General features: G+C 43.4%; 1 protein-coding gene across 1 annotated transcript in view; it reads right to left on the bottom strand.

Moving 5' to 3' along the window:
- DNAH3 (dynein axonemal heavy chain 3) overlaps positions 1–26,073 on the bottom strand; it is a gene marked incomplete at its 3' end in the record, with an annotated part of 165,802 nt that overhangs the window by 26,916 nt on the left and 112,813 nt on the right. The window contains exons 41-51 of the mRNA XM_080704314.1: positions 21,778–21,881; positions 19,259–19,553; positions 18,203–18,382; positions 17,012–17,135; positions 16,772–16,928; positions 16,401–16,544; positions 14,860–15,526; positions 12,167–12,332; positions 9,874–10,090; positions 8,284–8,466; positions 1,211–1,409 (exon numbers count right to left, since the gene is read on the bottom strand). Of these exons, the coding sequence (XP_080560440.1) occupies positions 1,211–1,409; positions 8,284–8,466; positions 9,874–10,090; positions 12,167–12,332; positions 14,860–15,526; positions 16,401–16,544; positions 16,772–16,928; positions 17,012–17,135; positions 18,203–18,382; positions 19,259–19,553; positions 21,778–21,881 (2,436 nt within the window). The remainder of the gene's footprint in view (positions 1–1,210; positions 1,410–8,283; positions 8,467–9,873; positions 10,091–12,166; positions 12,333–14,859; positions 15,527–16,400; positions 16,545–16,771; positions 16,929–17,011; positions 17,136–18,202; positions 18,383–19,258; positions 19,554–21,777; positions 21,882–26,073) is intronic.

Genomic DNA, 26,073 nt, shown 5'->3' with positions numbered 1-26,073 from the left:
GCTCTCATCCTCGCCCAGCCCAACCTACTGTGCCTCAGTGGCCTCCCTGAAGGATTCTCTTGGAATGTCTGCCCCCTACTTGGCCATCCGACATTGTCTTTGCATTGTTGTTTGGTTACTGGCCCGAAACTGGCCAGACAGGAGGGAATTCATAGGGAAGCAGGAGACAGAAGTTCCCTAATGAGGGATTGGGGTTTCTAAGAGCTTGGAAGGAAGGAAGGGACAGAAGGACCATTGGCAGAAAAGGAGGACTCAAAAGGCAGACAGTCACCTGGAGCTGGTTTTTCAAGTCCTTACTCATTCTGAGGCACTGATCTTAATACAAGGTCCTGCATAGACCTTGCATTTCTAGGAGACTGAATATTACCTATCAATGCTTCTAGGTTTCATTATATAAGAACTTTTCCTCTTTCCCTCTGCTATCCTTTTCAACCAACTTCTAAGTCTTTGTATATCTCTCTCTTTCTCTCTGCATTCCCAGGTTCTCTTTCTCCTGTTGTTCCTATCTCTCTCCAACTTTCTATTTCTAGTTCTTGCTTGTCTTCCACCCCAGCCCATCCCCCTCCCCTGTATGTACTGGCCTTCCTGCCTCTGTCTCTTCTTTTTGGCTTCCATCTTCTCTCTCTCTCTCTCTCTCTCTCTCTCTCTCTCTCTCTCTCTCTCAATTCCACATGTGTCTCTATCTCTTTCCCTCAGCATTTTCTCTCCCCATCTCTTTTTGTTTCTGTGTCTTCCTTCCTATTTCTTTCTCTCTCCTCTTTTTCTGCATCCCGTGTGTGTGTGTGTGTGTGTGTGTGTGTCCAGGTGTCAAGATCTCCTACATTTATTTCTCAGTATCACCTCTTTTTCTCTGTCTCTTTCTCTGCCTCTCTCTATCTCTCTCCCTCTGTCTCTTTGTCGTTCTCATTCTCTGTCTCTCTCGCACACAACCCGATGTTGTGTGCTGGCTTCCCACCAGGCCTTCTGTTTACATGACCTTCCTTTTTGTAGTGATTTGCAGGTTGGGACTATGAGAAGTGCGAGGCTGGGATGGGAGCATCAGCGGGATCTCTGGGTACACATGCACACCCCGGGAACATTCCTAAACCCCTCCAAATATGGTGGTACTGCCTGGGGGCCTGGGCCAAGTGGGTAGTACTGAGCACTGCCATTCTTCCTGCCAGGAAAGAGAAGACTGCGCAGGCATCTGGGAGGGCTGGGCTGGGGTTACCGGAGCCGCTAGGATCTGGCTTCCTCTCTGGCCTCATCCCCTTCATGACACAGATGCTCTCCATGACCAGCTTCACGAGGCCCGGTGGGTTCTGCATCGACTTCACCAGTGAGATGTCGGAAGGGTTCAGGGTGTCAAGTGCAGCAAGAGCGGCCTCAAGTGCTGGCATGGCCTCAGCCAGGTCCCCCTCACACTCGTTCTGCAGAGCAGAGAGACAAAGGGATGAGCGCCCTGGGCCTGACACACAACGGTGAAGCAGAGGAAGCAGGAAGAGGCAGTTGGTGCTGATGCCCATCAGAGACTGGGCTTCCTCCCAGCTCTCTACTACGTGTAGGGATACTTGCCTGGCCTTTTGCAGCTGGAGTTTAGATGCCCTGCATATTGGAACATTCACTTTGTTTGTGACAGTAAAAATTTAAACATTGCTCAAATCAGGATAATTTGCATTTCTGACTCTTCAAATATTTATCATTTTTATGTGATAAAAAATTTCCAGTTCTTCTAGTTACTTTTGAAATAGATAGTAAATTGTTATAGACTACAATTACCTTTCTGTACTATAGAACACTAGAACTAATTCTTCCTACCTGACTACATTTTGGTACCTGTTATCTAACTTGTCAAGAAGTCAAAAAAAGTAGAAAAAAACCCTATTGAAAATTTAAATTGAACAAATTAAGAAGGCTTAACTTATTCATTATTTGTTAATGGCCACTATTCTGTTAGTTGGAATTGAAACCTGTATACCCAATTTACATCCCCTTATCTTCTTTGTTAATAAAAACTACAATTCTGTCTCTGAAGAAAATTAATTTTAACATATCCCCAAGAAATACAAAGTAAACAGTTTTCCCTCCATTGATCAGCGGTGGATTGAGATATGAGTAAAAGAATCAATTTAGGGGTTGAGTGATAGAAAGAGGGTGTGGGCCAGTTGAAAAAAGAAATAAGAAAAAAGATGTGAAGGATGGGAGAAGAACCAGGTGAGGGTCCAGAATGTATTGCATCCTCTTGGAGATGGGGTTGAGGTAGAAGCAGGGGTAGGTTGTAGCTTGGGGACAGGGTAGAGTTTCAGGCAAGAAAAAGATGGGAATGGTGATGGGAATAGAGATGAGAGACGGGTAGGGAGTTGGAGATGGGGCGGAGCTCAGGGAAAATGAGGCCATATATTTCCCCATTATCTGTTAATTTAGGTACAACATTCATTCAATAGAATATCATCCAGCCGTTAAAAAATGAAATACTAAGCCAGATGTGCTGGTGCACCCTTGTAATCCCAGTACTTGAGAGGCTGAGACAGGAGGATCACAGGTTCATGGCCAGCCTCAGCTACTTAGTGAGGCCTCTGCAACTTAGTGAAACCCTATTTCAAAATAAAGAATAAAAATTAGGGCTAGGGGTGTAGCTTGGAGGTAGAATGTCCCTGACTTTAACCCCCAGTACCCCAAAATTAAAGTACTGATGCCAGCTACAACTTGGATGAACCTTGTAAATATCGTGCTAAATGAAAGAAGCCAGATACAAAAGGCCACCTGTGAATACAATTATACCTATAAAAATGTGCAGAATAAATCCATAGAGGCAGACAATGGGTAAGCGGTTGCCTGGGGTTGGGAAAAGGAGCAAATAAGGAGTGACTGCAGTAGGGTGTTGGTTCTTTTGGGGGTGATAAAATTGTTGAAGAATTAGATAGTGGTGATGGTTGCACAATTTCATGAATGTACTAAAAAAAACCCACTGAATTGCACAATGTGTAAGAGTGAATATTAAAGGCATATGGATATCTCAAATTTTTTTTTAAAATGAAAGCCTAAGATGGTAAGATTTTAGAATTTGTAAGGTATCTTATGGATTACTTAGTAACCCAATTACCAAAGTCTATCAACAACAATAACAACAAAAATCTCAAGGTGTAAACTGAGTTAGCCTCAATTGCTCAGCTAGTAGATTCTCTGTTACTCCCCAGTCCTGTCCCAAGGAGTGAACACGCAGCCATGATTAAAATGACACTTCACAAGAGAATGTCTTTCTTAGACAAGTTAAAGCAAGCACATGTTGAAGTCTTTATCCCCCACAGGTTTATTGTGATAGGCAAGCAAAACAAGGGTTATTTTACCCTTTTACATATATGTGTATGCACATACACATATATATTTATATATATATATGTGTAGATCATAAATAATTTAGAGTTTCTGCTTTTTCCTATAAACATATCAGAATGGTTGACTTAGCTTCATTATATTAAAACACCACTCCTCATGAGCCACATCAGACATCCGCATCAAAATAGAATATGAGATGTCTCTATCGTTCATATATAAAAGAAAACATAAGACCCTTGACTTTGAGACTGGCTGATCTCAGTATAATATTCTCTAGTTCCATCCATTTTCCTGCAAAGGATGTAATTTTGTTCTTTATAGCTGAGTAAAATTCCATTGTGTGTATAATTGGGAGAGGTGGGGAAGGGGAAAGAGGAGGACTGAGGAAAGAAACAGCTCAAATATATATATATATATATTTATATATATACTATATATTTATACTATATATATACTATATATATATTTATATACTATATATATATATACTATATATAAAGACATCAAGGAGGATGGGGAATAACGTGGGATGGGGAAATACACCAAGTGATGTGTGCATGTATGTTTGAATCAGTTTGAATCACACTACAAGGTGTAATTACAATGTATTAATAAATGTAGTGTTTTTTTGGTGGTACTGGGGTTCCTGGAAGCCCTTCTACCTCCGGGCCACACTCCCAGACCTATTTTTACATTTTTATTTGGAAACAGGGTCTTTTAAGCCAGCGTGCACAGCTGGCTTCGAACCTGCGCGATCCTCCTGTCTCTGCCTCCCAAGCGCGGGGATTACAAGCGTGCGCCACCATGCCCAGCTAATAAATGTAGTTTTACAAAGAATGTGGAATGTCTTGCTTCAGGTGGCAACGATGGCCCAGGCTCAGGGGGAAACTCCAATGGCTCATTCTTCCTTAGCACATGCACCAGACCGAAAGGCAAGAGAGAGAAGAACCCTAGCTGGTCCCTACTGTTTCTTGCGGTCATCTTCAGGAAGGCTTGGTGGCAGTGGTGGCCAGAGGTGTTGGCTGAGGTAGTTGGTGGCCTTCAGGGGTCTCAGGTGATGAGGCTTCGCATCATCAATGGTTCTGTGTTACTTTCCTAACACGTGCCAGAGCGGACAAGGCCTGGCTTCCTGCTCAGTCTCAGAACGAGCTGGTTTTTCCAGCGACTCCAAGAGGCCTTTCATTGTGGCCGCGTCTGTACTCGTGACTCTCGGTGTTGGTGCAGCAGAGTCACCGAGCAGCACGCCAGAGGTTCTGATTCACTCGGGCTGGGTGGGGTCTGAGCGTCTGCATTTTTTAAACTCCGAAGGGGATTCTGCCTTACAGCTCTGTTGAAAAACCTCACTTTACACAACTGAAACATTGAAACCAAAGGGCAAGAGGGAACAGACTTCAGCGTCCAGCAGGGGAATGGCCACTCGAAATGTGCTGCATCTTCTCAAAGTCGTCATGAGGGTCATTATGGAACATTTTGGAAAAATGTTTGTGTAAGATGTGAAGTGTGTGTGTTGGGAGGCATAGTGAAAATCAGAATTACACTATGATTGCGGTAACATGAAATTACCCATGTGTGTAGATGGGGAGGGGAAGGAAACTTCTAGTTGAAGCTGAAACTTGAAGAGGTGCTAAAATCAAGTTCCTACAAATTATTTCACACGCGTTGTTACAACATTTGTTAGTATAGTAATGAAAAATGCCCCCCCCCCGTGTGGGAGCACTGGGAGGAGGTGTTAGAGCAGGGAGAGCACGGCAGTCTGCGAGAGTATCATGAGCTCGTCATCAGAGCTGGGTAATTCCAGCAGATTATTTTCACTGGGGGAAAACAGCAATTCTTTGGCTTGGAAAGAACTGAGCGATTTAAGTAAACTGTTGTACTTATGCATCAAGTATTGGGAACCTTTTTTTTTTTCTCTTTTAGTCTCCCAATCTTTCCAATATGAATTCCACCTGCGCTGTTGCGTACCTACTGTGTGTTGGCATCATATTGTGCGCTCTCCCATATAAATCTTTTGAGAGGTTCAAGGAGTGGAGGAGGTCAGCAGTCCTCACCTAGAGAAGGGCCACTGCCCTGAAAGGTTCAGGGAGGGATTCTGGTCCACACAAAAACTGCTGAGCCAACTCAGGTTTCTCCTTTCTCTTCTCTGGGTAGTGTCTTCCACCTTCTGACTCACCTCAGATCACTCTCAGGACTGTGGACACGGGATAGCACAGCAATGAACCTCACCCTTCTAACCAAAACTGGAGGTGGCAGCTCACAGCCCAGGCATGGGTGTGGTGGGGAGTCCTGGGTCGCCTCCTCAACCTTGTGGTATCACTCATCTCTCTCCTCCCCTGGCAAACCTGCTTTCCTCCGACACACACAGCCAACTGCTAACTGTGGTGTTCTCTTTCCCGATGGTCCTTGCATGTTGTGCTAAGCTGGCCCTTATCACATTAGGTACAGGGCAAAGAGCAACAGTTTTGGGGAAGAGCTAACATGAACCTGAAGTTCTGACATGTGCTACAAACTTTTAATTGTTTTTATCTTAACAGTCTTATTTTATAGACATAGAAATTGAGGTTAGTAAGGGGCAGAACAAACATGGAGCCCCAGAATGCCTTATTCTAATACCCAGCATGCCTTATTCTAGTACCCAGCATGCCTTATTCTAGTACCCAGCATGCCTTATCCTAGTTCCAAGTGATGAGAGTTGCAAATTTATGTGGCTCCAGGGGCCAGGCAGTGGTACAGTTTGGGAAGAGGTCTGACTGACCTCTTGGTCAGTCAGGGTTTGGTGAACTGGAACACATAAAGGGCAGGTGTCTACACTGCTTACAGGTGCACCCCAGGATGGGGAACCAATGTTGCCAGAATGCCTTATTTCTAAAAGGAAAAACTAGTGACCAGGCATGGTGGTGCACGCTTGTGTACTTGGGAGGCTGAGGCAGGAGGATTGTGCAGGTTCGAAACCAGCCTCTGCTACTTAGTGAGGCGCTCAGCAACTTAGTGAGATCCTGTTTCCAAACAAATATAAAGTAGGTCTGGGAGTATAGCGTGGAGATAGAAAGCCCCTGGGTTCTAACCCTAGTACAAAAAAAAAAAAAAAAAACCTAAACATTCAAAATCTTTGAAATCAACCCCTTTGGAAAGATACCCAGGAGTGGTATAGCTGGATCATATGGTGGATCTATTCCCACCTATAAAAGTTGGTGACTATTTCTGATATAACTATTGTGTGTGCCACGGTGTCCCTGTGGCCCCTGGTTACCAGTTTGCAACTTCTGGAATAATGGTCAAAGCTCAGTGCTTAGGAGTCAAAGGTTTCTGAGCTGAAGGCTGACTCTATCCCTTGGTAGTTGTAAGGCCTTAGGTATGTCTCGTGTCGTGATTCCGTCCTCTGTAAATGGGGAATAATGCCATTTGCACTGTAGGGCTGGTGGGATAACTAAGGGCAATGCGAACCAAGTACAGGAGACTGTAATCTCTAGGCTGGAAATTGTGTCTATCTCATTCACTCCTATTTTCTCACTGCCTAAAAAAAGTGCCAGCACATACTAGTGATAAATGATATTTGTTAAATGAAGCAATGCCAAAGAAATCACCATTGTGTTGATGAGTAATACCTATTATTCTTAATTGTGTGTGTGTGTATGCACTTGACACTGAGGTTTTTAACTTCGGGGAAGTCTACTCCTGAGCTACACTCCCAGCCCTTTTACTTTGAAACAGGGTCTCCTTAAGTTGCTGGGGTTGTCCTTGAACCTGCAATCCTCCTAACTCAGCCTCTCAGGTACTGGCATTATAGGTGTATGCCACTGGACAGGGCTGAGTAGTTGCTATCATTATCACTTTGTATAGAATGGCAAGTTACCCACTAGATTATAGGTCTTGATGCCTGGAAATGACTATCTTTAATGATCACCATTTGTCTTCTGTCCAAGCCACTAGGACTGTGAGTTAACAAACCAACATACCCCAGGATATTTATTGTGGCCTCTGAGACCAGGGATCAGACCCGAGAAGAACATACAAGAGGTCAAGTCTCAGGAATCATTGGATAAAAGCCAGTTTGAAGGGCTGTTCTTTTGAACAAATGCTCCATGACCTAGTTAGAAGCCAGAGAGAGGCTACTTCTTGTCCAAGTCCAAGTCTAAAGAAGGGTCACACAATTTCTCTAACTGCTAACTAGGGCCATGGGGACAAATGTCTTAAGATAAATGATCCTTAGATTCTAACCCTGTTAAGTAGCTCTGAAGCTCTGGAAGCTCACTTCACTTTGACTCTCATGGTTACCAACTCTCAGCTATGGATACCTGTCATTCTTAAGTCTCAAGGTAGATGTGATACTCGTATAGAATTGTGTGCTCCAAAGTGCTTTGAGAAATATGTAATATCATATCAATGTTCATCTGATTTTCTTCTATTATCTGAGCGTAGGCCAAACCCTTCTTTGGCCTACTTAGGCCAGGACTTCTTTGGTATCTAAGAATCACCTCCAAATAGGGTCTCCTCTGGGTTCAAAATTCTGCCATTCACTATATATCCATTCCCCATCTAAAATGTGCTAGGCACAATTGCGCAAAACTGGGACAGAGATGCCAAAGCCAGCCACGTGGATATCTGAAGAGGGAGCCCTCTCGGCAGAGGGAGAAGTCAATACAAAAGCCGTGGGGTGGGAGTGTTCCTGTGATGGTGTAACAGCCAGGAGGCCAGCCTGCCAGAACAGCAATGAGGGGAAAGTAATAACAGATGAGTTTAGATCAGCCTGAGTCTTGTCTCCTTGACTCTGAGTGAGAGGGAGAGTGTTTGGAGAACAGCCATGTTTCTTGGAGAGAGGCAGGTGTCAGAAAGACTTGCTTCATTCCTAGCCATGTGACGCTGGGAAGGTCGCCTACCTTCTCAGAGCCTCCTGGGTCTCATGTATAAGGTGGGCTTGCCTGTCCAGCTTCTGCGGGACCAGTTCCCCCATTTCCTCTCAGCTCCTCCTACCTTGATGGCTTGGGAAATGGCGGCGGCGGCGTTGGCTTCTTTCTCATCTGCCTGCACCAGAAGCTTCTTCGCATCGGCTTCTCTAGTTTCCTCTTCAATTTTCACCATCATCCTCGCCGTCTCCTCGGAGGTCTGGATGAGCTGAGGCTGGAGAGCGGTCAGTTCCACTTGCATGACTGCCACCTGGCAGAAACAGAGGGGCGGAAGGAACCTAAGGTCAGCTGTGCCAAGGCCCCAAAGGGCAAGGCTGGCCAGAGTAGAAAAGATCCTCTACCCTATGACATATGCAGAAAACATGGCCTCATGATCTGGACGTGGTGCTGGGTGTAGATTTGTTGGCTGGCGTCGGTCTCTTGGATCTTTTATCACTGAGCTACTGAGTTCATGATATGTGTTCTAATTATGCAGCTCTGTTCTTGGCACTAGTCATACAATGTTAAACTAATAAAGAACTTAAAGGTAAAGTTTCTTCCCTTGTTTCTTCTAGTGGTAGACCAAAAGTAAAATATTTTTTTAGTTTTGCAAGCTCAAAAACTTTTTATTTATTACAAAGGTAGAAAGAAGAAGGGACAGATTAATAAAGCACTGCATCAGAGGGATGCAGTGGAGTGCCTTGAAAATAAGGCCCTGCAGTGTTTGAATACAGAACAGTTTTTATAAGGATTTATAAGGATTCTCCTTTCCTGCTTAGCCAATAGTCTTTCTATCTGGCGCTGACCTGATGCAGGAGTAGGCCCGCCCGTTATCTCTGATATGATTAACATGTGTTACTTGGTTAACAGAGTCAGGGTACATATTTTTTTTAAAGCTACATTTTTTAAGGCTGTGAAGAATAAGTAAGACAGTGGCTGTCTAAAAGCTGAGGACCACACATTGGCCCCAGCACCCCCAGGAGCAGAGCCACGGAGGCCACCCTGGTGTTCTTTCCCATCCCTCTGTCACAGTGTTCAGGTTTGCTGCATCTGGCAACAGGCCAACCTATTGCAAATCAACCCATCGCCTTGGTTCAAGCCACTTAACAATAACTCATATGCTTTGCTAAGGACAATATATACTTGTGTCAGCTTGTTTCGTTCTTGTCATAGCCCTGTGCAGTAAAAAAAAAACTACTATCATATTTTGCAGAAGAAGAAACAGAAGTTCAGGGAGGTGGGATAACATGTTCAAGGCTCTGTAGCTGGGGAGTTTGTAGAGCAAGTATGATCCCACAGATCCCTGCTCTTATCATTGCCTTATTCTGCCCAGATCCCCACAAGGATAAGGTGAGGGAGTGCTTTGCTCCAGGCACAAAATTTAAAGGATCACCAAAATACTCAGTAGTCAAGACAAGTACTACTTTACTGCACCATTTTAAGAAATAAAGATTAGGGCCCCCAAAAAATATCCATGAGGAGTAAAATATCAAAATCTTAAATAAAGACAGGATCCCATGGGCTCTGAGCTAGAAACAGGCATGTACAGTGAACTTTGCAAACGCAGGATCAGAGCATGTCTTTATTTGGTGCCCTCTTAATTTCTGGCCCAGTGCAAGTGCCTCATGACATCCTTGCAGCCCTGCGCCTCTTTGTGCCCTGTCTCAGCAGTGCTCACCTGTGAAGCTGCAAAATCAAGTTTCTGCAAGCCGGTCAGGTAGCGGTTCCTTATCATGTCCACTTCCTGCCTCTTGCTATTCAGGAGTGCCTTGAAGGTCAGAATCAGTTCCAGGTAGGAGGTGGGGGTTACATAGTTGTGTCTGAGAAGTGTGTTGTAATAATCGACCGACAGTTTCTTCACACTCTCCTGAAAATATTTGCACATGGAGACAACCCTGTGGGGGACACCAAGGCGGTTAGGCGGGACCCAACATCCTGCAGGCAGATCTAGCACGCCCTTGGTGACCAATGTGAGGGCATGGGAAGGCAAGGACACTGATGATGGCCTAATCACCGGAGTGCTCCAGACCCTCAGTGCAGGATGATACCTCTCTCTGATTCCTTTGACGATGGCCTATGTAGAACCTTGACAGTCTGGAGACTATTGGTTTTAGCAAAATAATGTTTTTAAATGCATTAAATAAAATATATTGGATTACCAAGGAAACCAATTGTATTAAATTACACTTTTCAAAATATTTCGAAAACTAACCAGGTATGGTGGCACAGGCCTGTAATCCTAGTACTTGGAAGGCTGAGTCAGGAGGATCACAGGTTCGAGGACAGCCTCAGCAACTTAGTGAGGCCCTCAACAACTTAGTGAGACCCTGTTTCAAAATAAAATGCTTGCAAAAGGGCTAGGCATCGGTAAGTTTGTGCATATACATCGTGTCTATTGAAGTGTTTCCCTTTTCAAGTCTTCCTCCCTCCTCCCATCTTCCTTGGGTAGGTCTCCTACTTCACTCCGCTAAAGTTTCTCCGCTTTTGTCTGGAGTCCTTCTGGAAGGTGGATGGAGGAGGGAGAGGGGAGGGAACTGGAGAGGGCTCACTGAGTTCTGTGTACATATATGCCTCTATTACCCTGAACTTTATCAAGACGTATGGTAACAATGTGCCAACATAAAGAAAAAAGAAAAAGAATGGGGATAGGGGTATAGCTGGGAGCTAGAATGCCCCTGTTTTCAATTCCCAGTAGGACAAAAAGTTGAGAAGTAAACTTCTAATATAGTAGTATGTGCGCTTATTGATACACAAAATCAGAGGTGTGCAAACTTTTCTGGAAAGGGCAGGATAGTAAATATTTTAGTGTTTTGGGGCCACACGGTGCCTGTCACCACTACTCCACTCATCAGCTGTAATGCAAAACCAGTCATAGAAAATATGTAAATAAATGGGAGTGCCTGTGCTTCAATAAAACCTTAATGACAAAAACAAGCTGTGATTTGAACATGACCATGGACCAACAGGTTTACCAACCTCTGCGTTAAATAACTAAATTGGGCAGTGGGTCTGAAAACCACCATAGATTTGAAGAAAGTGATATACGATGGTTTCTGTAGTAACAACATGAGTTAGGAAAAGAACTGTCTTCCACCTGGTAACAAAGTCACAGACCCTTCTAATCCAACTGGGTTTACTGCTATTTCATCACTGAAGGGAATGCAAAATACCAATTGGATGTCTGTAGAAATTTGTCCCCATTCATATTCACCAAATCAACTAAGTTCTACCCATGAGCCTGTGCATACAAATTGACAGTTTTCCAGTCTAGAAAATGCAGTCTAAAGTCTCCCAAAATGGAGTTGAAGGCCAGGGATAATCTGACCTTTCCTGCTTCCATTTTTATGAATTCACTTAGTAAACAGTAACTAAACCTACTAAGTAGTTCTAGCACTTGCTAGACACTAAGGATCTAGATCCTAGACACTAAGAATCTAGAAGTAGACATGCTAGCTGGATTGCCTTCATGGAGCACCCAGTGTGGCTGACATCTTACCACTTCTCCTACTTGAGCCAGAATTAAGTGCTTTTTTTGGGTGTACTTGTCCTCATATACATAAAAAATAAAATCTAAAATAAAAATAAATCTAAAAATAAAAATAAATGTAAAAATAAAATTTAAAATAAAAATAAAATCTAAAATAAAAAAATAAATCTTTTCACTTTTCATGTGGACCAATTTTCAGCCCCTTGGGAGCAAGATCGTTTCTGGTGAAAATTGAAATAATAGTACTATTAGTTCCAGGTCCTCATAGCTATAACAGTGCATCTCCAGGACAATCCTGAACAATGATAATTTATTCTTTTCCAGAAAAGGTGCTTTAGTAAATATCTAATTAAATGTGGTTCTATATCATCATATATGACATTTTAATATGTAAATTGAGAATTTTCAAAACAACAACATAGAGCCAATATCTGATTTTTTTAGACCAGAATATTCCAGGTACCAAAATGCAGTGAATACTCACGCCATCCGAATGCTGTCTTCAAGCTCCACATCCTCTAGAAATTTATTGGCCACCAACTCCAGGGCATCCGTGGGCCAGGACTGGAACCAATCAATTGTGCAGCAGTTGATCAGTGATGGGAACATCCGCAGGCGGTTTCTGAAGGCGTCCCCAATCGGACTCATGGCTAATGAAAAGTAGATTTTGTTAATTCTCTTTCTCCAAGGCAGGGAGAAACCAGGGGGAGGTATTTCCAAGTATTCTGGTAGGGTAAGGGGAGGAATATTGTGTTTGTCAGTACTACAGGGGTGTAGCTGTGAGTAGCCATGATCAGCTTGTGGAAAGCTTGGGGGAATCATGGGATATTTTTATGTAATTTTATGATGGGATCTCAATGCATGGCAATCGTCTTCTGACTAGTCTCCCATATACTCTACCATCCCTCCTGGATCCCTTGGGTTCCTTAGTCAGAGTGGCTAGAGCCCTTTGACCCACTTGCTCTGTGCTGACTCAGACCTGAGGAAGTCACAGATGGTCTGTATATACGGTTACTTATAAAGCGGCCATCAGATGGGGGTGGTGGCTCACGCTTGTAATCCCATACTCGGGAGGCTGTGACAGGAGGATCGCAGTTCGCGGCCAACCTCAGCTACTTAGTGAGGCCCTCTACAACTTAGTGAGACCCTGTTTCAAAATAAATAATAAAAAATAGAGCTAGGGGTTTAGCTTGAAGGTAGAATCACCCTGGGTTCCATCCCCAGTACTGCCAAAAAAAAATTTTTTTTTTAAAAGTTACCATCAGCTATTTTATGACTCCATCTCCATCCAACCACACATTTGGGGGTCTAGAACCCAAATCCCAGCCCAAGTCTGTTTAGTTAGACTCAGTGTGATGGAAGGAAGCATGATGCAGAGGGGGGTGTATGAGTTGACCAGGGTGACTCAAGAATAGAGAGAAGAAAGCCAGGCATGGTGGCGCATGCTTATACTTCCAGTACTTAGGAGGCTGGTACTTGGGAGGCTGAGATAGGATTATAGCAGGTTCAAGGACAGCTTCAGCAAATAGTGAGACTCTTGTCATTCTAGCGAGACCCTGTTTCGAAATAAAAATAAAATGGCACTGGGGGTGTAACTCAGAAACAGCAGAAAGCCCTGGATTCAATCCCCTGTCCCCTCCCCCCAAAAAAAAGACTAGAGAGAAGAGGAGTTTGGTTCAAGATGAAGTAGAAGCCGTGCATGGTGGCGCACGCTTGTAATCCCCGCGCTCGGGAGGTGGAGACAGGAGGATCACGCAGGTTAGGAGCCAGCCGGCCGCGCTGGCTTAAGAGACCCTGTTTCCAAATTTAAAAAAAAGTATAAAATGGGTCTGAGAGTGTAGCCCAGAAGTAGAAGGGCTTCCAGGAACCCCAGTACCACCAAAAAACAAAACAAAACAAAACAAAAAAGATGAAGTAGAGAAAGTACAGGGGATAGTCTGGTAAGAGGCTTTATTAGATTACAGGTTCATAAAGATAACTAAGATGTGTGTGTGCACACTTACACATGCATACAATGATAATACTTGTAATACATAAAAAATAACTCATCCTGGCTCAGTAAAACAGAAAGGTCTAGAATGGTCAAGAGTGGAGGTAGAGAGAACAGTTAGAAGGTTGCAGAGCTGAGGTCTGTGTGAGATGATGGTGGTTTAGCTAATGTGGAGGTGATGTAGCTGGAGATAAAAGGGTGGACATGAGAGACAGTGAGGAGGCAAAAATTGCTGGTAATGAGAGAAGTATTAAACACAAGTTCTAGTTCACAAGAGTGAAGCAAGTTTAAAATCATTGTTAAGGAGAAGAGTGGGGAAAATTGCTAGGAGAACTCCAGGCTGACCCTTGGCTGGCGCTTTGGTTCATTCAACTTTGGGACCATTGTAAGGGAACCCACTGGGTATTTAGGAGACCTTAAAACAACAAATGCTGGTGAGGGTGTGGGGAAAGAGGAACTCTTTTACACTGTTGGTGGGAGTGCAAACTAGTGCAGCCACTATGGAGATCTGTGTGGAGATTCCTTAGAAAACTGGGAATAGATCCACCATATGATTCAGCTCTACCATTCCTGGGTATTTTTCCAAAGGGGTTGAAAACAGAGAACTACAGCAACATATGCATACCCATGTTCATAGCAGCACAGTTTGTAATAGCCAAAATATGGAACCAACCTAGGTCCCCATCAACAGATGAATGGATTGCAAAATTATGGGAAATACACACAATGGAATTCTATTCAGCTATAAAGAAGAACAAAATCATGTCATTTGCAAGAAGATGGAAAGCCTTGGAGAACATTATGTTAAGTGAGATCAGCCAAGTACAGAAAGAGAAGGGACATATGTTTCCTCTAATATGCCCAAACTAGGGAGCATAGGGGATACCAGAGGGACTCCAGATAATGGAAAGGAAACCTCAGCTAAGTTTGATTGGAAAGATAGGAGAGGAGGAAGGCTGAACTTGATTGATGAGGGTCCACATTCGAATATGTGTAAAAGTATGAATAAGGCATGGTTACCCTGGACAATCATTGGTGGGAGGTGGGGAGGGAAAAGAGGGGTGGGGGGAGAGGACCCCAAGTACAGTTTAAATATATACCATTTATTTTCAATAAAAATATGTATTAAAAATAAAAAATAAATAAAACACATGGGAGAAACAGGGGAAACTGAGTTTGCTTCTCACCCAGTACAATGTGAAGGTTCTTTTTCACCCTCTCAATAAAGAAGTTGTACAGAGAAAGAGGAGTGGTTTCTATCTTCTCCCCTTCTGTTCTGGCAGCATTTTGCATCTTCTCCACAATGTCGGCCTTCTCGTCTGCTGGGAAGATATTGGGCACGTCACCCGTGTTCAGAAGCATGTTGATGTCCTCGACATATGACTCATCCTTGATCTGGTTATCAGCAAAGAGGAACACAGTACTCTTGGTGGCTATTCCGACCTGCAGCATGATCTTCTTTAGGTCCTCCCGCCAGTCGTTGCCTGAGTAATTCTTTGTGATCTCAATCTGATACAGCTCATACGAGTTCATGAACGTGGACAGCTTGGTGGCGCTCTGCCGCCCGCTGCCCCCAATGCCTACCAGGAGCAAGTGGCCTTTGTTTTGCTTCAGGACTCTGCAGATCCTGGAGATATGCTCAATAGCAAACCTGAACATAACCAAGGACATGGGAGCCTTGCTGATGTTGTTGAACTCCTCCAGGTAGTACTCCATGACCACTGTGAGCTGTTTCAGGTCTGTGATCTCATCGTAGATTTTCTGATCACTGTCTGGCTTGAAGAAATCCCCAAAGAAGAGGCTACGGATGTTATCGTCAACGATCTTTCCGGTGGGTGACAAGTGAATGAGCACCTGTGAGAAAGATAAGTGTCAGGTGGCCAGCTGTCTCCAGGCTGATGGGGGAGGGAGGCATGGAAGGGAGTGGGAGGTGTGTTTGTTTCTTCTGAGTACATCCTTCAAGTCATGGTTCTGCAATAGTTTTTTAAAACATACTATGTGAATCTGATGGTTGTCAAGACTATGAAGAAAGAGTGTGAAAGGGAGGGTCCATCTATTTACTAACTAGTTAAACACTGGTGGTCAGATTTCAAGGTCCCCAGAGAAGGCAGGTGAAGGATGGCAGTACTTTTCATGTGTTTGCTCCCTAACCAAAGAGAAGTGTAAGCACTATCCCTGGGCCCTGCTCTGTACCTAGAGTCTGAATGTTTTAGCTGTTTCCTCCTCCTGCTATCAGAACCTGGCAATACTTCTGCACTTAGCCTCTGGATATAATATTGAACACTCCTACAATTTTTCTGTGATGAAACCACAGATTCTTAGCAATGAAGGAAGAACCAAGGGATGAAAATATACAGGTTTTAAACAATTTGTATCAAAACAGAAAAGAGAAAATAGTCACAAATAGAAAACCATGAACATCTTTCATGTGGGCCTTGGTAAAACTATAAAAACTTAGGTTTGTTTACTTTTCTCAACTCTTAAATGAATTGACTCTAAAATGCATTTTAAATAAGCATAAACAATATCATGTATTAAACTCATTTGAATAGACCCAAACTTATATGTTATTATAGACATGAAGCAAAATTGGACCAAGTAAAATATTACCAAGTCAAAGGTTTAGTTGATGCATGCCTTACCAGTTCCTGAGATCTGAGAGCAGAGGGGGTGAGTCCTGGAGTTCAGGACCATTTCTGAGGCTAAATGGTCACCAAATCTGGCTTACCTTTTCCACAGTCTGCTTGAAACAATTGGCGGTGGTTTCCTTCACCATATTGAAAAAGACCTCTCTGTCATCCTTGTCAATCAGACGATCATAAAAGACCCGATACACCTCATGGATCCAAAGCCGGATAAATTTTTCAACATCCTAAGAGTTCAGAGTTAATTATTAGAATGAATAGAAGTTGGTACCTGAGGTGCTAGTACTTAAGTCCTGGGGTAGAAGTGAAGAGTAATCAAGATAATGCTTATAAAATACTTATCATGATGTCTCGCATAGGCTAAATGCTTAAGAAAAGCTAGCGATTCCTACAAGCATTGTATGTCTCAACATGTTGTTGAAGGATGGTGGGAACAGAGGTGACAGTGGCTGACCTGCAGGTGGGTGTGAGGACAGAGCAGTACCCCCTGGATCACCCGTGAGAAGTCCCGCAGGTTAAAGACGTAATGTGACTTGGAGGGAGTTGGCAAGAAGTTTTCTACTGCAGCTCTATAAATTGTCTTAGTAGCTTGTACCAACATCTTTCCATACCTAGGAAGAAGGAAGAAAGAAAGAAGGTCAAGAGAAGGCCAGATCCCCAGGTCAATATCTAGGAAGACACAGGGACTTTTTACCTTAAGAACATCACATCAAACCCTTTCCCAAAGTGCCAGTCAACGATAGAACTGAAAATCTTGGTTAAAATTTCATCTTCAAAGGCATTGATGGAAATGATATTCAGATGGCGAGTGAATCGTCCTAGAAAACACACACACACACATTGAGTTTGTACGCAATTACACTTGCTGGACCTAGTGACCCTGGGATAGATGTCAGTTTCTCTGTGCCACTGCCTTTTGTAGCTATGCTGTCCAGTGTGTCAGCCTCGAGCAACAGGAAGAGGTTTAAACTTAAATTAATTTATATTAAGTGACATTAAAAATGAATTTCTTAAGCCTCACTAGGTACATTTCAAGTACTCAAGAGCTGTATGTGGGTAGTGGTCCTGGATTGCTCAAGATAGCTGTATTAACCGTCTACAGGATGGCAGAAGTTCTATTCACACTGCTCCCTCCCCGTCTCTGGATCTGTAGATCCTGCCATAGCCGAGCCTAAGGCAAAGACACCCCTCAACTCTACCCTTGACATTGAAGGTGATGACTTTAGTACTTAAAGAGATCATTCCATTCTGTCCATTACCCTTATTTTACAGATAAAACATTTCAGTGCCAGAGATGAAAGATTTGTCCAAAGTCACAGAATCTACGTCTGGAAATGATATGAAGATTCTTAACCAAGGATGTCTATCGGAGTAAAAGTACAAAATGTATAGAAGTAGATGGATCAAGCTGTCCCTAAAGCAAGATATACTTCTGAACTATTAGATGATTGGGAGGGATTTTATTTATTTGCTATTATTACCACTTATTTTGCTTTGGCCACTTTGGTTAGGTATTCTGTCTTTGGAAACCCTAAAGAACTGTAACAAATACAAAAGATGACTCTGTTATGCATCCCTGATTGACCTCAAATCCACCTTCTCTCCTGAAATACAGGCTGGCCACACTACGCTCTCTTCATATGACAGTCCGTGATTCTCCAGCACCTAGTCAAGGACTCCTCGCATCCTCTTGTCATCTCCCATCCGATTTCACACAAATTTCTATATGAAATCTGGAGCTGACCCAGATCCCTCCAGCTGTGTCTTAAGCACACTGTGACTCCATGCTCTCTCAGGACAGAGTGTCCTGCACCTACCCTCTACTCGAGAAGACCAGCTGTGCTGGAGGAGGGTGGTGGAAGAATAAGCCCTCTCCTTCACATACCAGTAATGTCATTCCTTCCACCCCCAGGGGGGCCCATGGCGGTCACAAGCAGCACGTCCACGATGTCCAGTCTGTTTGTGTCTTTCTTGTCAAACCAGTAGCCATGGTCAATCCATTGTCTCAGAAGCTCAATGGGGGGCTGGGCCCCGTACACCTCTTTGGCTGGCATGTTGAGGTCATCTGCAGAGAGAAGCACCAGCCACACAGATGACTATTCCCCCTGCAGGAGAGTTTGTGCTCAGTTGTGTCAGCCACACCCCGGGCAGGGTTCTGTCATTGGACATTCTGACCAGACAAGAAGAGGTTTTCCTGGGTTCTGGGCTTTCCTGCCATATGGAGATATCTGTCTGTTGTGATTATGGGATGCACGGATTGGCATCAACAACAAGCATTTAATTTTTTCCCCATCTTCCTCACCTAAAATATATGGATTATCTACTACATGCTAAATATTTTGCTAATTGCTGGAAGCACAAATGGTAAGTAGTCAAGCCCCCAACCAACAGTTTTTCTGTTCTTTTTGTTTTTGATGATGGGGTCTCACTATGCTGCTAAGCCTGGCCTCAAACTCCTGGGCTCAAGTGATCCTCCTGCTTCAGCCTCCAGAGTAGCTAGGACTAGAGGCACTTGCCACCATGTCTGGCTACTATATATGCTTTTTTAAAATCCACATGTATCAATGTGAATAGATGTTGGGAGTGAACCCAGAGCCTCACACTTTCTAAGTACTGGCTTTATCACCCAGCTACAATCTCAGCCTCCAACAGAGTAATTTGACCTATGGGTAATAGTTGAGCTCCAACAGGAATAAAGAAGGAAAACACCACAGACCCTGTCTAGAATTGCTACTAACTACAAGGAAGGAAGGAACAAAGTAATGAAGCAGGGAAGGAGAGTAAAAGAAGGAGATGGAAGGAATATCCAATTATATTAAACAGAAATATGTTAACTCTTAGAGTAAAAAGACTGTACAGTAGCCTATAAGGGGAAGTTCCAATTTGCTACAGCTGGGGGTAGAAGAACCTGGTGTTGTCTAGACCCAAGCCAATCCCTTACCCACAAACACCACTGCTTTCTTCCCTATGGGAGGACCAAAAAGGCCCTTCCGTCGTCGATCCAGCTTGGACATGATGATATCCTGGGTTTGATTGGCCGAAGTTCTGGCAGAGAAATTGATACTGTTGGGCAGGTAGATATTTTTGGGGAGGTGAATAAGGAAGTTATTGGTGATGGCTGATTTCCCAGTGCCCGTGGGACCCACAAACAGCATCGAAATCTCATGGTCCAGGTAGGTTTTCAAGAAGAAGGACTGCCGAGCTGTCTCCATTGTGGGGATGATGAGTTCTGAGACCTGTATCACAAAGACATGGGAGAATCTTGGCCCTGGCCACAGGAAAATGGGTCTTGGCATGCAAAGGGCCTGCGTTCAAATTCTAACTCTATCCCAATCTTTTATGATCTTGAATGAATATTTAATCGCCCTACTATCTTCAGTTTCTTCTTCTGTGAAGTAGGGGTAATAATGGTACCTAATACACAGGGCTAGTTTGAGATTAAATTAGAACATCCATGTAAAGATGGGTGTTATTGTCCCTGTTTTGCAGATGAAGAAACGGAGGTTCAAAACCATTCTTTAATTTCCCCAACTAACACAGCAAATAAGTGGAAGTGCAGAGATTTGCATCTCAGCTTGGGTGATTTCAAAGTCTACATTCTTAACTACTGAACTGTCCTATTATTTAAAAAATTACAATAAGGGTCAGTCCATAGATATTGTCTTTGAAGCAACCTGTCTGCCTTTGTCTAGACAAAAGCTCCTACTTCCCATGTGCCATCGACACCGCCTGGCTCAGAGGGTGAAGGGGACTCTGGATGCCCATTCCCTGTGCTTGTTCTTGATCTGCTTCCCTGATACTCAGATGTTTGGGTTGATGACCCATGCCCACCAGAGCCCTTGCCTTGTCCACTACGGGGATTGCACATACTCTTCCTGGTTTTCAAATCCCAACTGGACTGTGAGGGTCTGGTCTTGGGCTCCTGGAATCCCTATTATTTTGGATAGAACACCGTACCTTAGCTTAGTTTTGTTAAGCCTGAACCTTGTCATCAGCTATTTGGTTAAACTAGTCCCTCCACAGGACCAGAAAACATAGGAAATGTATGTGATACATGGATGTCTCCTTGTATGTCTAGGCTGAAGGGGATTCATGAGCTTGGGGCTGTTTTGTTGTACAATTATGGGGAGTACCAATCACACTAGTTCATGTAAGAAGTTCTCCTGACAGCCAAACTAGACAGCAATGCAGACAGTGCCACTGAGTCTATGCAGCTTGCAGGGACTTTGTAGACAAAGGCTTGGCTTCTTTTGATAAGTAATTTGGCCAAAAGCATAGCAGCAGGTGGGGCAAAATAACTGAATTAGAGAAGAGAATTAAGAGGTATGATCTATGGATGCCTTTCCTGCGTTACCCCCTGAAGTCTTCCCAGTAACCCTCTGAAGTAGGCGTATAACGATATGACCGAAGCCTCAAGAAAGCTGGCTAACTCAACAAAGCTACTCAGTCAGTAAGCAATGCTCAGTGCAGAACCAGGTCCAAGATATCTCTATTTTGCACCAGAGACTTTAAAGCAAGTTGGGCTTCATAGAGTTTTATTTTCAGGGACTAGGTCAGTTATCTAGGTCAGTTATTTGACAAATAATTAGAAATTTTTTTCTGAAAAAATTCCAAGCAGAGATGAAACATTTTCTACATTGGATTTTTATCCGTATGAACTTAGCAAGTTTTAATATCCTTGAGGTTCAGGTGGCCCAACTCTCTGAGCTTTGTCCTGGAGTCGGCACACACTAGCCCATGATTACTGCATCCTCATGTTCCACAGTGGTGTAGCCCGGTGTCTGATGTGCTTGTCAATACTCTTACTTTCCCACTTACTGTCTACCTATCCAGGACCTGAAAGATCTGCAGTCAACCCAGAAAGATAAATTATGTCCACTAGATACTACTAACAGAGGCATAACAGTGCATACCTCTACAGACTTTCCACAGGATTGAAATGAGGAGTTATAGGTAAATTATCGACTACACAGAAAACCCATTAATCAGAACCTGCATTTCTGAGAACTCTGATCAAGAACATCTTTCTCTGAAGATTTTGTTAAAGATCTTTATATTTTTTGGCTGAGATGACTGGTAGGTAGACTAATGTCCCCTTGGTATTATTATTGGAAATAATAATTAAAATAGACACAAACACTGATCTTTTCCCTAGAATGTGCCACATGCTCCTGGGTTCTGCCTTCAATCTTTGTGGTAATTTCAATGATTTTCATTTCAATTTATGGTTGAATACACTGAGATAGAGAGTTAAAGCTGAGTAAGAAACCTAGGTCTCATTCTGAAGTTCATGCTTTTGAAGGTTTGACACAGCTGTGTCGTAATCTTTTTCTAAAGAAAGGTTTTTAAAATGCCCACCTAAGACTGTTTAAAGTTCTTTAAAATGTCTACTTCCCACCTTGGAGGACATTTGGTTGATTCTAGAAACCATGATCCTGTGGTCAATACTTTTTTTTTTACCTTGGCACCAGCAGGGATAGTTTCTTCCTCTTTGGTGATATACTCTGTCCATGCTTCCCAATGTCCACTACCTTGTTTGAGGAAATAAAAATCATAGATGCTTCCTGGACCCAAAGAAACAGAACAAATAATCAGTACACTACAGGTATATGTATGTATGTGTATATTTATATATATTGGTGGTCCTGGGGATGAACCCAGGGCCCTCTGCTAAGTTGCTGAAAGCCTAAGTAGCTGAGGCTGGCTTCAAACTTGTGCAATCCTCCTGTCTCAGCCTCCCAAGTACTGAGATTACAAGCGTGCGCCACCAGGCCCGGCTCAGGTTTATATTTTGATACTCTAGTTTCTCTTCAGATTGTACAAATCTTTCACCTTTTACTAAAGGCTTGCATTTCATATTTGACATATCTGATTACCTCAGCTATAAATATCCAAAATGTCTAACAACCAGCACTGACATGGTTGTGGTGAAACTCACGTGTTGCTGTTAATGGCACAAGCCGGAGCAACACTTTATAAAAAGTAGTGATTTTACTTGTTTAAAAATGTTACATGCGGACTATGCAAGTTACCAAGTTAATTTTAATAATGTAAATAGCAAGTACTAAAGAAGCACAACACACACACACACACACACACACACACACACACACACACACTCCAAATTCCACATCCAGAAATAACTTTTGTTGGCAATCTTTCCAGCTGGCTTTCTAGGTGCACTCACATACCAAAGATGGATGGACAGAAAAATGAGTTTTTCTGGAAACATTTGACATGGAATCATTTGACAAATAGTATTTATTTTGTTATTTTTATTTTTGTGAGTATGGGGATGGAACCCAGGGACCTCCGATTTTTTATTCTTTATTTTATTTTATGTATGTATGTATGCATGTATGTATGTATTTGTGGTATGGGGGTGGAACCTAGAGGCTTTTCTACCTCCGGGTTATACTCCCAGACCTATTTTGTATTTTATTTGGAAACAGGGTCTCACTAAGTTGCTGAAAGTCTCACAGCTGAGACTGGCCTCGAACCTGTGCAATCCTCCTGTCTCAGCCTCCCAAGCACAGGGATTACAAGCATGTGCCACCACGGCCAGCTTTCTTCTCCTCCTCCTTCTTCTTCTCCTTCTCCTTCTCCTTCTCCTTCTCCTTCTCCTTCTCCTTCTCCTTCTCCTTCTCCTTCTTCTTCTTCTTCTTCTTCTTCTTTTTGTGGTACTGGGGTTCCTGGAAGCCCTTCTACCTCCAGGCTACACTCCCAGACCTATTTTTACATTTTTATTTGGAAACAGGGTCTCCTAAGCCAGCGCGCACAGCTGGCTTCAAACCTGTGCGATCCTCCTGTCTCTGCCTCCCAAGTGCGGGGATTACAAGTGTGCGCCACCACGCCCGGCCTATTCTTTATTTTAAAACAGGGTATCACTAAGTTATGGAGGGCCTCACTAAGTAGCTGAGGCTGTCTGCGAACCCCGATCCTCCGGTCTCGGCCTCCCAAATGCAGGGATTACAAGTGTGTGCCACCACGCCTGGCTGACAAATAGTATTTTTAAATAAAGACATGAAATTTAATTTTACTTATATCTATCAGAAGAAAGAAGACTTAAATAAAACAGTAGGCTCCTCCAAACCATAAATACATCATTATTTACTATAAGGACACTGGTTCCTAAAAGGTGCTTCTGAATTTAAAAAGGAATTTCAAGCCTTTAAGGAGTAAAAGTCAGTACGCTTATAAAAATTGTTTAATCCCAATTTTATTATTGTGTTTTTATTTATTATTGTGAAAATAATTTAATATTCACAAAATAAAGAGAGAATAGGTCGGGCGTGGTGGCGCAAGCTTATAATCTCAGGATTTGGGAGTCAGAGACCAAGGGATTATGGTTCACTGACAGCCTCAGCTACTTAGCGAGGCTCTTCGCAACTTAGTGAGACCCTGTTTCAAAAAATAAAAAGACTAACACCAGGCGTGGTGGCACACTCTTGTAATCCCCACGCTTGGGAGGCTGAGACAGAAGGATTGCGCAGGTTCAAAGCCAGCTTCAGCTGGTTTAAGAGACCCTGTTTCCAAATAAAATAAAAAATAGGTCTGGGAGTGTAGCCCGTAGGTAGAAGGCCCCTGGGTTCCATCCCCAGTACCACCAAAAAAATAAAAAATAAATAAATAAATAAATAAATAAATAAAAATAAATAAATACAATTAAAAATAAAAAGACTAAAAAATAGGACTGGGGTGTGGTTTAGGGGTGCTGTGCTCCTAGGCTCCATCCCCAGAACCACAGGAAAAGAGAATAGTTTAATAAATTATTATGTATCATCCTCTGACTTCAATGATTATCACTATTTTACAGTTCTTGACTAATTATCCATTTGCTCACTGCCAACCACCACCCATTTTCCTTCCTTCCTTCCTTCCTTCCTTCCTTCCTTCCTTCCTTCCTTCCTTCCACCTTCCCCTCCTTTCCTTTCCTTGCCCCTCCTTCTCTTCCCTTATTTGGAGTACTTTAAAGCAAATCCTGACATCACAACATGTTATTTGTAAATGCACATGATTCAGTTTTGGACCAATTTCACTCATTCATTGATGAACTACGAAGTGGTCACCTATCATTCTTCCTCCCACCTCCCCTCCTCTGACTCTTTTTGTTGTCATTAGTATAACTTTTATTTTGTCAGGTGTTCCAATGTTCATATTTTGCTCTGCAATCATAAGTCTCCCATTCCTTAGTCTTATGTCTACTCAGCATTTAGACAATTCTTGGCTCACATTCAGGCCTTTTAACTCAGAATATTTAAGGAATATTTGATTCATTTCTTAGTCACCGAATTAATTCTCTCCTTAGAAGGGGCGTACAGATGCTTAGTCTCTGCATGTTTGAGAATTCTGTCGGCTGTTTTTTTTTTTTTTTTTTTTTTTTTTTTGGCGGTACTGGGGTTCCGGGAAACCCTTCTACCTCCAGGCTAAACTCTCAAACCTATTTTTACATTTTTATTTGGAAACAGGGTCTCCTAAGCCAGCATGCGCGGCTGGCTTCAAACCTGCGTGATCCTCCTGTCTCTGCCTCCCAAGCGCGGGGATTACAAGCGTGCGCCACCACGCCCGGCTGTTTTTGTATTTTAATAGAGAACTGGGTGAGCCTCCCAAATGCTGGGATTATGAGCACACACCACCACGCTCGGCTCTGACTTTTATTAAAAATTCCAACTGCCGACTTCTGGGAAGATGGCGACTGAGAAAAGCGGGGCTTAAGAGCCCCGCTAACAACCAATCTCCATTACCACAAAATCAGCGCCTTTCATAGCCAGAAAACACCATCACCAGAGAAACAAAAAAATCACCAGGCTCCAGAGAGAAAGCAGACTGAGAACAGAGCTCAGAGCCACAGAGGAGATACACCGGCCTCACGTCCGAGGACGCGGCAGCAGCGCCAAACTGCCGGCGGCAGCGGCGAATTCACCGGACGGCTACAGCAAGCCGAGGTGAGCCGCTGCGGAACAGCCAGGCGGGATCTTTCGGCGCAGGGAGCTTCTAAACCTCCCAGTGGCTGAGCTCAGCACACGCTGCAGGGACGCAGAGTGGAACTCAAAACCAGAGAAGAAAAAAATACGCCAGCCTCAAGGCTGAGGGCGTGGCAGGGGCGCCATATTGCCACCGGCGGCAGCAGCAGTGACTTCACCGAGTCCAGTACAGCTACATCTGCGTACTCAAGAACAGTGAGTCAAATTGCGGGCCACAGAGGAGAAATCCCAGTACTGTACTCCCTGGGACTTGAGCCAGTGGGGGAGTGGCAGTGGCAGAGATATCACACCATAGGAGAACGTGCAACCTGGCACCCCCCATAGTTTAAAGCAGCCTCTATCGACTCCCTGGGTCGGAGACTCTGTGATACAACCCAGTAAAGGAGTAGTGGGGTCAGAGATACTACAGACTCGAGATCCAGAGCACCTTAAGCGAAGTCATAGTGACCCAAGGGAAGAACGCAGAGAAGGCACAAACTTCCGAAATCATGGGAAAGAGGAATAACACTGGAACAATGAATGCCCACAACCCCACAACATCAGAACCCGATAAAACAGAAAATCAGAGATTTCTAGAAGATCAAATCAGGAAAATAACTGTAGAAATAATAGAGGTGCTTCGAAAAGAACTCAGAGAGAGCCAAAAAGAGATAAAGGATGCAATTAATGAAGTAAAGGCCTCAATTCAAAGCATGAACAACCGATTAGACCACATGGAGAACAGAATCTCACTCTTAGAAGATGATCATTCCAAAAATGAACGCATAGTTTC

Source organism: Muscardinus avellanarius (assembly GCF_963383645.1).
Source record: "Muscardinus avellanarius genome assembly, chromosome: 10".
Lineage (NCBI taxonomy): Eukaryota > Metazoa > Chordata > Mammalia > Rodentia > Gliridae > Muscardinus > Muscardinus avellanarius.
This window is presented reverse-complemented; position numbering and strand designations above follow the sequence as displayed.